Here is a 12,486-nt window from a genome sequence, read left to right as displayed (position 1 = left end):
TATACTCTCGTATTAATTATAAAATTCCAATATAATGATATTAAGCTCAATAATTTTTAGGCACATATGTATAAGTTATAGTAAGTATAGTAGTAATTAAGTTAGAACATTCAAGAAGTGATTTTCTGCAAGTTTTTTAGGAAATGTTGTGATAAGAAAGTAAAATAAAATCCAAGTTTGAGCAAAGTGAAATATCTTGATGTTCTACAAAAATTATACCTTTCCTTAGTAACCCATAGTACCAGTAAACCCCAGTTATCTATAGGTAGCTAACATAAAAATATGAAAAAACCCTCCGCCGAAATCAAACACAATCAAGCGAAATGGGTTCCGTTCTAGTTCCAGTTCGGGTTACTTTGCTTGCACAGCCATTTGAGGTTGTCCGTTTGGCTGGTTGGTTAAAAATAATCAGACCGCTTCGTGTTGTCGCAAGGACACCCAGGATGGCCTCCCTCGGCGGTAAACATCGTTTGTCAAAAGCTCCGACTGCCAAGGACCTGGCCTGTCCAGCACCAGCACCAGCTCCATTTCCTTTTCCAATACCAATGCCATCCTGCCCAGCTCCAGTTGCACTCTTATCAAGAATGGGGTGGTGGTGTATACCTCCTTCAGTCAAGGACTTACGTGAGTCGCGGCCGTGCGATAAAATAACCGGTTACAAAATATTTGTTGACATTCCGCGGTAAATTACCATAATTAGTTGATTCGAGCGACCGACCCATGTTTGATCGGGCTGTCATGGGGGCGTTAGGTTGGGTCAAAATACCGAATAGACCTTTAGAGTGGGTGTGCGTGCAGCGACATAATGCCAAACAGAGCACTGCCCACTGCTAAAGGGATAATAATTAGAGCATATGTACGGATTGAGTGCAAATATTGACTCGGTATGCGTTTCCTTTTCATTGCTGCCCTCCATTTGTCATCATTTCGGGTCGTTCTGGTGCGTAAACTCAAATTAATCAGCCTGATATCAATATCCGTGCAAACATTGCTCCACATAAAACATATGTATGCATATAGGCGATACATATGTCAAAACCTTATGGACATGGATTTGCCTCAAGGTTTCTCTTAGACGCAAGGATAGTGTTCTGTTGACATAAGGTTAGGGGTGGAGCATAAGAGGTTAGTTAGGATTCTTTAAGTAAACCAAAGCAAAAAAGGTTCTCAGAAATGGTTAGTAAAGATTTGAATACTAAATTCTTGAAGTAAGTCCAAGGTTTAGTTTTAATTAACTGTCAAGATTCAATTCTTTAAAAATACTGGTTCAGCACACCAACAGTTCATAAAGCAATACTTAGGATGATATTATCGAAAGAATTGCTGCTTCACCAACTCTAAAGTAAACCATCACTTCTTAAGTTTTTTAAAGTGATGCACACTGAAGAAAATATCAGGATTAAGTTCAAACTTACATATAAATTTTGAAAATTGTATTTTTAAATTCTCTCTCTTCGGAAATACTCTGAAATCCCTAAAGGTCGATTAAACAAGGCGACTGGTAGTATTAAAAGTAAAAACTTTTTTGACATTTTTAAAAATATCAATTTATTTATTTATTTATTGATGAAATCTAGTTTTTCTAGTTCAACTACCTGAAAAAATCGACAAAAATCTTGTAATATTATAGGTTTGTATATAATTATCTAAGATCGATCAAATGATTTCCTACATATCCTCAAATCCTACATTTTGATTTCTACGCCTGACGATGACAAAGTCATTAGTTAACATCCCTCCCATCTTAGGGAAAACAGGGAAACCACGACTTCAGGGGCTGAACCAATGAACCGCAAATTAATCCCAAAGCCACAGCGACAATTAATATGCCAAATATACCAAACCCACGCCCAAAAGATATAGAAACGAGGAGAGAGAGGCCGAGTGAAAAAGAGATTAGGACAGTCAAATGACTTTAAATTAAGCCGCTGTGCGTCTGTCGATTTAATTAAAATCAAAACAAAATCTTTGCCCGCCGCCACGCCCACAATTTGCCTCCCCTTGTGCCGGCCAGATAGACAAATAATAAAACCATAAATAATGCAAAACAATAAATGAGCAAATATTCATAAATTATTAACGCAGGAGCTGCTGGCTGACAAAAGGCAGGGCAAATACCCAAAATATTTTGCCAAAGCATTTAGAAGGACAATGAGGCACGAACCAGATGACAGAATCCGGGGAAGAATAGCAAATCCCCGCAGCAAATAATTGAGCCTCATAAAGGAAATATCATTCATTGATTTTCCTCCGGCAACCACAACAGACTCTCGACCTCTCATTTCCTTTCCCCCGGCAAGTGGATGAAGTCGTCCACCGCCTCGAAATGGGAATGGGAATGGGAATGGGCATGATGGGGTGGCAAGTGGTGGTCTAGGTGGTGGTGGGTCATGGGGCTTCTGTCAGCAGACTATATGGACAGCTGACGAAACTATCCACCGTTCGCTGGAGGAAGACTTTCACATGAATCCGAAATCTATGCCCCGTCATGATTTGCACAAAAAACTTGAGCCGGCAAATTTGTCTGTGGCCGGAAGGACACAGGAAATATGAAGGGAGCTGGGACAAGTCTGGGCTGAGGACGAGTCAGGGGGAAAAATGATAAATTATTGAAGGATTTCTGTTAATTTGATGACACTGATGATGGCCAAGGCCAGATTATCCAGACTACCTTATTCTGATTGGGCGAAAGCCGAAGAAAGATAAATTTATATAAATCATTTTGTTTGTAAATGAGTAAAAGACTGACAAAATCAACGGTACGTTGAGGGTAATGACATATTAAATATATTCCAAGAAAACATGTGGTTTTATCCCTAAGCCTAGTATTCAACACAACAAAGAGTCGTCACAAAATTTTTGTGACAATTTTTTTATATAAACTTTTTGGTTTTGGACGACTTTTTGTTAGGTTGAATACTAGGCCTAAAACGTGAACGCGGTCACAAAAAATATTGTGCAATGTTTTTTTAAAGAATTTACGAATTAAGCATCTGCTATAAAAACTTTAGGGATAAAAGGTAATTCAAAATTATTTTTTAATAACTTTTGTGAGCATTTGGGATTAAATAGCCGGACTACAATTTTTGCCAGCTTCAGTTAGTTAAATTAATAATAGTTTTAAAGCTACAAATTTCCATAGGTTTTCTATGCTCGAAGTTTAACAGAGAAAACAGCCCTAAGAATGTGAGGCAGCGAATTGATTTTGCAAGAATAAAGAGAAGGACAAAATATTCACTTCAAAACTCAAATACTATTTATAAACACTAAAAACAGCCAAGTTGGTTCCTGAAAAGCCATCTGAATATATAATAAAGTCCTACTTTTTTACATGTACTATAATTCATGAGATGGGGCGCTCTCTAAACAGTTAAAATGTTTAAAGGGATTGGGGAAAAAGGAAAAGGTTTTGCAAATTAAATTTTAAAATTTTTTAAAAATATCATAATGTTTTTATTTGCAGCAAAATAGTGCGCATTCAGAATCTGCAAAAATCTACCAAAGTACAAAATTATTTTCAAATTTGGCGCCATTTAACAATTTAGCAAAGTTTCTCTCCCGGCCAGTGCTGCCACCCTTCGATTGCGCAGCAGTTAATCGATGACAAAGAAAAGCCAATCGACGCATCGATAGTCCAGGAATTGTCACCAAAAACAAGCAACCGATGCGAAAAGCATAACAATTCGAAAGTCAAATAAAACGCTCGAGATGAGCGCGTATTACAGGCGCGCGGCGCTGCGCAACAAGAGCCCCAGCCGGGGATCCCTCGAGGCGGAGATGAACGAGTCCGGCTACACATCCTTCCGGGCGATGCACAACTCCACCGCGGAGACGCCATTTTTATTGGAGGACGCCGATGGCGAGAACTGTCGCAATGTGTCGAACACCTCGATGTTGAATCGGGGACTAACCACGCCCAGTGGGAGCCAGGAGCAGGACCTCCACCAGAGCAAGCCATTTCCCCACTCCAGGTCGCAGCCACAAAGGGAGGGCTCCGTGGATGCGGAGGAGGCCTTCTCGATGACGCCTCGTCTGCAGGAGGCGCACAGTCTGCCAAAGCGGCGCAAGAAACACTTCCAACCGCCGCACAGCAGCCCCAAGAAGTCGAAGAAGCTGCTCTTCCCCCAACAGGACCCACCGCCGGCCAAGAATCGCTTCTACGGCGGCGTGGAGAAGCTGGACATAGTGGCCAAGCTGGCCCAGAAACAACCGGCGCTTGACTGCATACTGCGCCATTTGGGCGCCCACACGCTGGACGTGATGACACAGGTGTCGGCGGCCTGGAAGCAGGCCGTCTACCGCAGTCAGCGAGACTTGGAGCGCCTGCAGAACCACCGGCTCAAGCTGAGCCTCACCAAAGAGAATCACCAAGTGCCCAAGCGGCGCAGCCATGTGCCCAAGGCAAACCATACAGTGCCATTGCAGACCTCAAACCACAGCAACCTGGCCAACAGTGCCGCCTCGCTAATGGACTCGGGCAACTCGAGCATCCACCTGATGGATGTGGATGCCGGAAGGGTTCTTCGCGAACAGACGCAGCGCGTCAAGTGCCCGCGCTGCGGACGGGGCAGTCGGGTCTTCATCAGCGAGGCGGCCAAGACCGGCGACATGGCGCTGTCCCAGACGCTGCCCATCGGATGCAACAACAATACATTCCTCAGCTCGGGGGGACCGCCCCTCAAGCGCTTCTTGTCCCTGGACCTCGACGATATCAGGACCCCACCGCCAGCACCGGCCTACAACTTTGCCGAATGCACCAGCGTCATTTGCCAATTCCGCTTCTGCGTCAACTGCCTGTCCAAGTCGCATCCCGGTGAGCGTTGCCTGGTCACCGAACTGGACACACCCTCCAAACTCATGATGCCCAGGGAGCGGCTGACACCGCCACAGCGTCCGCAGAACCGCGATCCGAAGATCAGAAGGAAGAACTCCCTGAAACGCCTCTGCTTTTAGCTATAAAATAGGCTTTTATTTACGTTTAGTATTCGATTTGTTAAAATCTCATTAATTCCGTATTATGTTCAGCGCATCAAGTTCCATTTTGTCATCACATACATCCTCATAATTGTTTTTAAATCGTTCACTGTAAGGTTTGTCGGAAAACTGTACCTCTGTGAGATTAAGTATTTTTTACATATGCGAAATATAAACATTTTTATAATTAGAGCTTTAATCACTTGAGAACTATCCTTTTTTTGCGAACGTTTTTGGGGGAAACTATTCGCTTCTTAAATTGAAGTGCTCTCATAAAATTGTAGATTGTATTTGCCAATTTCTTAAATTACTTTATATCAAAATGTCAGTTAACAATTTACATTCATCTCATTCTATACTATGATTCAGTTTAATAAACCTACACAAAACAAATTGAAAATATTGTTTTAAAATAAACCAATTGGGGGTTTTACAAAAACAACTTTCCGCCAAGTTCGGTTGGAATTTATAAATATGTATATCAAGATAAATTCCAACGATCTTTGGCTGCCAGAGGTTTATGTGACTCCGCTAAAAGGAGGTTTGGTCACTTGCTAACGAAACGATAGCCTCGATAACACACAAAACCCAAATATTCGACCATTCGATAGATACGACGTAAACACGTGTGGAGTGCGGTCCCCGCACGTTTTATTATTTTTGATTTAACTTTGGATTTAATTGAAAAGAAGAAACAGAAAGGCAATCCAAGATGAGTACCGCGTTAGCCCAACAGCTGCAGAAATTGGCGGCGCCGCAGTCGACCGTCACTTTGGCGGATGCCCGGAGTCGCGCCTCCGTGCTCTTCGATCCCAAGGAGGCGGCCAAGATGGACAGGCGTTCCATCTACAATATCGGAATAACGGGACTGCAGGAGCTGACCGATTTCAATCCGGACTTCAAGGAGTTCCAGCTGACGCTCTTTGATGAGGCCACATTGACGCTGGAGCGATCCGTGGAGCTGCCGGAGGTCAACAATATGCTGGACGCGGCCATCGGCAAGTTCCTGCGCCTGTTGTCGCCCTACCTCCTGCTGCGTCCCGCCCATTTGGCCTTTGAGTGGCTGCTGCGACGATTCCAGGTGCACGAATACAACCGCCGCGAGGTGATGGCCTTGATCATGCCCTACCACGAGACCAAGATCTTCATCATGATCCTGCAGACAATGCGACTGCGGTCCTCGGACGCCGACTGGTACTGGCTGCGCCCGTTGCAGCGTCCTGGCGTCTCGCTGGCCAAGACGACCATCATCAACAGGGCCGCCAACAATCCCGCCTTCCTGGGCTTCGTCTGCCAGAGCACCCAGAAGGCAGTCAAGGAACTGGGTCCTCGGGCCCACCAACTGCAGGCCCAGATTAACTTCTATGCCACCGTCGTTGTGGGTGCCCTGCAAACTGCGAAACCCCTGCAGGATTGGCACATCACCACTATTCTGGAGTCCCTGCTCCGCGGTCTGGTGTCTGATAACATCGATTTTATGGCCGCCGCCTATGTGATCGTCGCCCAGCTGGTTTCCCGCACCAAGCTGAAGAGCAAGGTGTGCAATGCCCTGGTGGAGCGCGTAGCCAACTGCCCGTTCGAGAGGCTGCACAGCGAGTCGCTGCTCCTGCTGGTGTGCATCTATGGCAAACAGCAGGCTGCTGTGCCGGACTTTAAGCGAGAGACCGTCCTGAATCTTGTGGGCCAGAAGTGGCTCATCCCGGCTCTGGCCTCGTTGGCGAAAGGCAACATCGCCATTCAGTCCATCTGCATGCCACTCGTGACGGCAGCCGTGACCGCCGTTCGGGAGCAGGACCACGCCTCCAACTCGTGCAAACTGTTCCTGGACAACCTGCTCTCGGAAGTGCCAATGGCAACACCGATTGCCCAGCAACTGATCAAGTGAGTACTTTAAATGCTTAACGATTTCCTGAAAGCCGATTTAACTTACTTATATAACCTACACTTCCCAGTTGCTTTCTGGATACTTTTGTGGAGACGACGGAGAGTAAGTTACCAGAGCCCATGGACACCACCACACAAGAAGATGACGATACCATCGTCATTGATTCGGATGATGAGCCTGAGACGGAAAAGACCAGCTTTCAGACCTGGTATAACGCTTACCTGGAAAAGATGGAGAGACGTTATCCTGAAGCTTTTGACCTTAGTGTCAAAGAGGCCCTGAGAGCCAAATCCAGCACAAACAATCGTAAGAAGGCCTTAAAGTTGGCCTTGGGTAAGTACAAAGGGATAACTATAATTCCAAATGTCATATTCTGATGAACATTATTATTTAATTGTTTTTATCATTAGGTTTCCGACTCAATACCTCGGATGAAAAGGCGAAACATGCGTATGAGAAGCTCTACCACTACAGCGCTGACTGGCGACTGGGTGCTGTGGAGCAACTACTTCAGAACCTCAAGATAACTAAGAAACGGGAGCGAAGTGTAAAGCTTCTGCAAGAATGTTTGCCCGATAGGATCAACGATGACAGTGGCGCTGTAGTGTCTGCTGTGCTCTCACTGACCACGGAAGAGCTGAGCGACATGTTGGGCCCTCTTCCCCTGGCCCAAACCTTGTGCCGTCTGTTACACCGCGCTCATTCCGAAAAGGAGCAGGAGTGGCAGCCTGTGGTTCCACTGGCTGTTCGTCACTTGACCTCAGCCACTGTAAGCGGCTTCTACGACAAAAATCTGGTGTTATTGGCGCTGATGCCTCTGCTATTTCCCGGAGAATCGCTGGCGGAGCACGAGCATCAGGCTCTGCTGACTTTGCTCGGCAGTGATTTCGCCAGTAAAGTTCCGTTTCTGGCAGACCTTAAGGTGAGCGCCAAATTCAGCGATTTTAAACCCCACGAGCACCGTCAGCACTTCTTGGATGTAATAGCAAGCAGCAGTGAGGAGTTGATCAGTCAAGAGCGCGCGCTGCTTCAAAGTGTAGAGGATCATGGAGGAGAAGCCTACATACAGGAACCCTCCCAGCTTACTCATCTCCTGCTGCTGCTGACTGCATACGCAAAGAGGAACCTCCAACCACAGGAAAGCCTTCACATGCTACAGAAAGTTGAGCTATATAGTCGACGCATCCAGTTCCGTGTAGTTAACGGAAATCGCAACACTCAGAATTTTGCACCCCTCCAACTGTATGTGGACTTCCTTTTGACATTGGTTAAGAACACCAAATGGACAACTCTGGCTTCAACGCCTTGGAATCAGTTAACGGATGAACTTCGCCTCTGTCTGCGGCTGTTGGAGATAATGTGCGCCCAAGTCTTTTCGGAACGAGCTGATCAGCCAGAGCGTCAGGAGTGGACTCGAGCTCTGCAGCAAAGTTTCCAACTGATTCTGCCCAAAGCTCAAGATAAGCTGGATCTGCTGTCCAACTTCTACGTCTTTGAGCGACTACCGGAGTTGTGGCCTCGGGACTCGGACTATGCTGTATTCCGCTTGCATGGTTTCCTGCTATTTGAGGCTGTTCTGTCCAACCCGAAATCCCAAGTAGAATGCAGCCTGGTTCATGTGTTACGGGTGGCCAACGCTTGCGGATCGCCTCTACAAACTCTGCGAGTGCAGGCCATCAACGCATTGCAGTTGTTCAGCAATCGCAAACTTGTGTCCCATGTCGAGCAATTTGTGCGATCGTTGCTGCAGCGCAAGAGCGAGCTGAGTATGGACCACGAACAGTATGCCCTGATTCTTTACACCATTCTGGAACCTGAGAAGGCCACTGCCAAGGAAAAGCTGGTCCTGTCGAAACTTCGGAGAGCTGTTTTAGCATTGGCCTGCGACCCCGAGCAGCCGCCCATTTGTACTGCAGCTCTGCTTGCGGCCCTCAAGCACGTCAACGATGAGCATTTCCTATCCGAATTAATTCCGCTGGGATTCGAATCCCTGAAGAAGATCACTGCGGGCGATGGCAACCAGCATATAAAACAGCTTCCATGGCCTCATAACGAAATCTACAAGTTGGTGATGGAGAAATTCGAGGGAAGTGTAGCTCTAAATGTCTTACTTCGTAAGGATCTGGCTTGGAAGCTGTTCGAGGAGAGTTTCGCCCAACAGGATACCTACGTTCAACTGGATCATAAGCTTCAACCTCTTCCCTGTGTCTTGTTGAATAGCCTTACGCCGGAGACCTTTGAGCAAATGCAGCCGAAGTTTAAGTTGGCTTTCATCAAACTGATTGTGGAAGCAGCCACCAAATCGGACAACGATAGCATTTTCCTGGACAGTCATCGGTTGCTGAAACGCTGCCGTTTGGATTGCCAGCCACTCGTGCCGATGCTGGTGGAGATGGCCAAGGTGCAGCAAGAACGTCCAAAGGGTCCCTTAAAGCGAGGTACAGTAGTTGCCACCAAACTGGATCTCACCAACCCGGCCTGGAAGCACGGAATAACTCTTCTGGAGCTTCTGGAACACAAGAAGCAATTGGTTGGTGCGGAGCTTTTGATTCCTCCACTTTTCGATCTCCTTGAGACCTGTGTTAATCTGGACGAGCAGAGTGCCGTCGAATATCCAAAGCAGCTGTTCCTCTCCAGCTTGCTGCACTGCTGCCAAACGGCCAAGTTGGCCGGAGTGGAGATTGTTAAGGCCCTGTCCGAATCTGCCTTCCGCATCGAGTTGGTAGTACTGGCTCTGAGGAATACACGCAATCCGCAGACTCAGCAGCACGCCCTGCTCTTCCTGACCCACTGTGCCGCCATGTATCCGCAACAGGTGCTGCTCAAGATCGTCGAGATCTTTACGTTCGTGGGATCCACGGTGGCGAGACACGACGATGCCTTTAGCCTGCACATAATTCACAATGTGGTCGAGTCAATTATACCCATCCTGCTGCTAAATACTGGACATAAAGAGCTGGTTATACCTGTGCTCAAAGTGTTTGCAGATATTTGCGTAGACGTGCCGGTCCATCGGAGACTGCCTCTTTATGCTACTCTGTACCGCGTCCTTGAACCCAAGGAGCATCTCTGGCAGTTCCTGTGCATTGTGTTTGAGAAGCAAGTGCTTCTGGACCAAAAGGCATCCACGGACAAATCGCGACTGGACTTTGCACGTGAAGTAACGCTTATGTTCCAAGACCCTACGGTCGCTTTGCAAACGTGCATCAATCTGTTAGATTACTTGTCCAAGTTGCCGGGCCACAAGAACGAACTATCGGTGGGCAAAGGTTCTTCCTCTTCATCACCGGAACATGAGCTCTTTGACGTGCGCACCCGAACGTTTAAGCAGCTTCGCCACTATAAGTACCTTATAATTGACTTCCTGTCTGGAATCAGCAGCTGCAACAATTGGCAGGCGAAGATGAAAGTGACCGATCCCCGTGAACTGCTGCCCCTCTATCAGGACTTCATCCTCAAGGCGCTTGCTTATGTTGGCGTGGTTAATGGAGCGGTGGAAGCTGCTAGCGAATCGCCTGCTCTGGAGAAGTTCTGGCGGGTGCTGGGAAACCATGCCCATGACGTTTTGGACAACGCTATCGCGCTACTGGCACCGGAGCACTTCCTCAGCGTGATCACCGAGCTACTGCAGCACGATCATTTGTATGTGCGCATCAAGGTATTGGACTTGTTGGTAACCAAACTGAACCCCACGAGCGACTACTTCCTGGAAACTGCCGCCAAACACTTTGGGGTGCTTTTTGCCCCATTGCAGGACATCATCGACAGGATCCTGCAGGGCGGCTCTAGCAGCGCTCAGCAGGCTAAGCTTCAACAGACTGCGCTGCATGCCCTACAGCTTTTGGCCTACCGCCACGGACTCGAATTTATCGAAGAGTGCCGCTCCCTACTGGTCACCCTGACCAAGATCACCAAACGACGGGCGAACGTACCAAAGGCAGTGGTGGGCAATGTAGTGCTGACCCTCGTTGAGATATGTGCAAGTCTCAAGGCCCACGCCCTAGCCCAGTTGCCCAAGTTTGCGCCGCAGCTTACCGAGTTACTAAAAGAACAAGTTCACCAGATGACCACGCTCAAACAGGGACCGGACTACGTCTGCTCCACCCTGGTCTCAGGTAAAGCTAGACAATCCATTTGGAAATATATATTTATTAACATTTTCACCCATTTTTTTCAGCTCTCCACAATCTCTTTAAGGCTTTGCCGCTTTTCCTGGGACCCTATTTGGTGGACATCATTAGTGGCTTGGCGCGCCTCTCGGTGCAACTGGACAATCCCCTGCTGCTGCAGGATAAACGCACCGAGGCGCTAAAACAGCGACTTGGAGAAGTCTTTTCTGAGATCGCCCAGAGTGTGGAAGTGCGCATCCTGGTTCCCAGTTGCGCCAAGACCTTCTCCAGCCTGTTAGAGCAGCAAGCTTATGACGAGTTGGGACAACTGATGCAGCAGCTCCTGCTGAAGAGCATCCGCGGCAATACAGCGGCTCAATTGCAGCCCGTTCAGGATCCTCTTAGCGAGTTGTTCCTGCAAGCGCTTGATTTCCGGCTGCACGTGCGTGGACGCAAATTGCAAAAGCAGCTGGTGTCGGATGTAGAGGCGGCCATTGCCGAGACTTTTGTGACATGGATCCTAAAGCTGTCCGAGACGAGCTTCCGACCCATGTACTCCCGTGTGCACAAGTGGGCACTGGAGAGCAGCTCTCGGGAAACGCGTCTTACATACTTCCTGCTAACCAACCGGATCGCCGAGGCTCTAAAGTCACTGTTTGTGCTGTTTGCCAGCGAATTTGTGGAAGATTCCTCGCGGCTGCTGACGGAGCTCAATTCAATCCGCCCGGAATTCGAAGCCGGAGACCTGGAAGATGATGTAGAGTTGTTGACGGCAATACTGAATACTCTGCATCACGTTTTCTTGTACTGTAGCGAGGACTTTATCAACGAGCATCGCTTCAACGCTCTGATGCCGCCGTTGGTTGATCAACTGGAGAACGATCTGGTGCTGGGTAATGATGCACTGCAGAAAGTTCTTAGCAATAGCATCGCCCAGCTGGCGGTGGCCACCAACGATGTGATGTGGAAGCAGCTCAATAGCCAAGTACTCCTGAAGACCCGCACAGCAACGCCCGAAGTGAGAATTCTGGCCTTCAACAGCTGCGTTGCGATCGCCCGCATGCTGGGCGAAAGTTACGCCCCACTTCTGCCGGAGACGGTTCCTTTCATCGCCGAACTGCTGGAGGATGAGCACCAGCGCGTGGAGAAGAACACGCGAAGCGCGGTGCAAGAGCTGGAGACCATTCTCGGCGAGCCGGTGCAAAAGTATTTGTAATTATGCAGAAGCGAGTGTTTTCTGCAACTGTGAAATGCTTACAATATATTCTTATATGGTCAAATAAAAATGTTCTTTCTTGTAGTTACCATCGGTTTTTAAAACTATTAAGTTTGCTCTATTTATATTTTTTAGTGTCAAGTTGGAATTATTTTCATACAACATAACGACCAAGTTTTAAAAGTTCATAACTATGAAAAGGTATTCACAGATTCTGTTATAACCAGGGTAACAGAGCTTTCTTTTAAACAAACATCTGTTTTTAAATTTAAAAAAAAATTCCTAAAATTCAACTAAGCAAA

The 12,486-nt window shown here is 47.3% G+C and overlaps 2 protein-coding genes across 2 annotated transcripts; both read left to right on the top strand.

Moving 5' to 3' along the window:
• The first annotated feature begins 3,616 nt into the window (after positions 1 to 3,616).
• Positions 3,617 to 5,173, top strand: Rca1 (Regulator of cyclin A1). The gene has a single exon (XM_017070114.4). It carries the CDS (start codon positions 3,709 to 3,711, stop codon positions 4,951 to 4,953), a length of 1,245 nt encoding a protein of 414 aa, XP_016925603.3. The 5' UTR covers positions 3,617 to 3,708; the 3' UTR covers positions 4,954 to 5,173.
• A 404-nt stretch (positions 5,174 to 5,577) lies between these two features.
• l(2)k09022 (HEAT repeat containing 1 homolog l(2)k09022) lies at positions 5,578 to 12,268 on the top strand. The gene is made up of 4 exons (XM_017089328.4): positions 5,578 to 6,855; positions 6,927 to 7,192; positions 7,270 to 10,974; positions 11,037 to 12,268. The coding sequence occupies exons 1-4, from the start codon at positions 5,687 to 5,689 to the stop codon at positions 12,182 to 12,184; spliced, it is 6,288 nt and encodes a 2,095-aa protein (XP_016944817.3). The 5' UTR covers positions 5,578 to 5,686; the 3' UTR covers positions 12,185 to 12,268.
• The last annotated feature ends 218 nt before the right edge of the window (positions 12,269 to 12,486 follow it).

The sequence above is a fragment of the Drosophila suzukii genome, chromosome 2L, assembly GCF_043229965.1.
Source record: "Drosophila suzukii chromosome 2L, CBGP_Dsuzu_IsoJpt1.0, whole genome shotgun sequence".
Classification (NCBI taxonomy): Eukaryota; Metazoa; Arthropoda; class Insecta; order Diptera; family Drosophilidae; genus Drosophila; species Drosophila suzukii.
Note: the sequence above shows the minus strand (reverse complement) of the source record. Positions and strands in the feature narration are given on the sequence as shown.

Coding starts and splice junctions, on each gene's coding strand:
- Rca1 (XM_017070114.4), top strand. CDS start 3,709: ATGAGCGCGTATTACAGGCGCGCGGCGCTGCGCAACAAGAGCCCCAGC.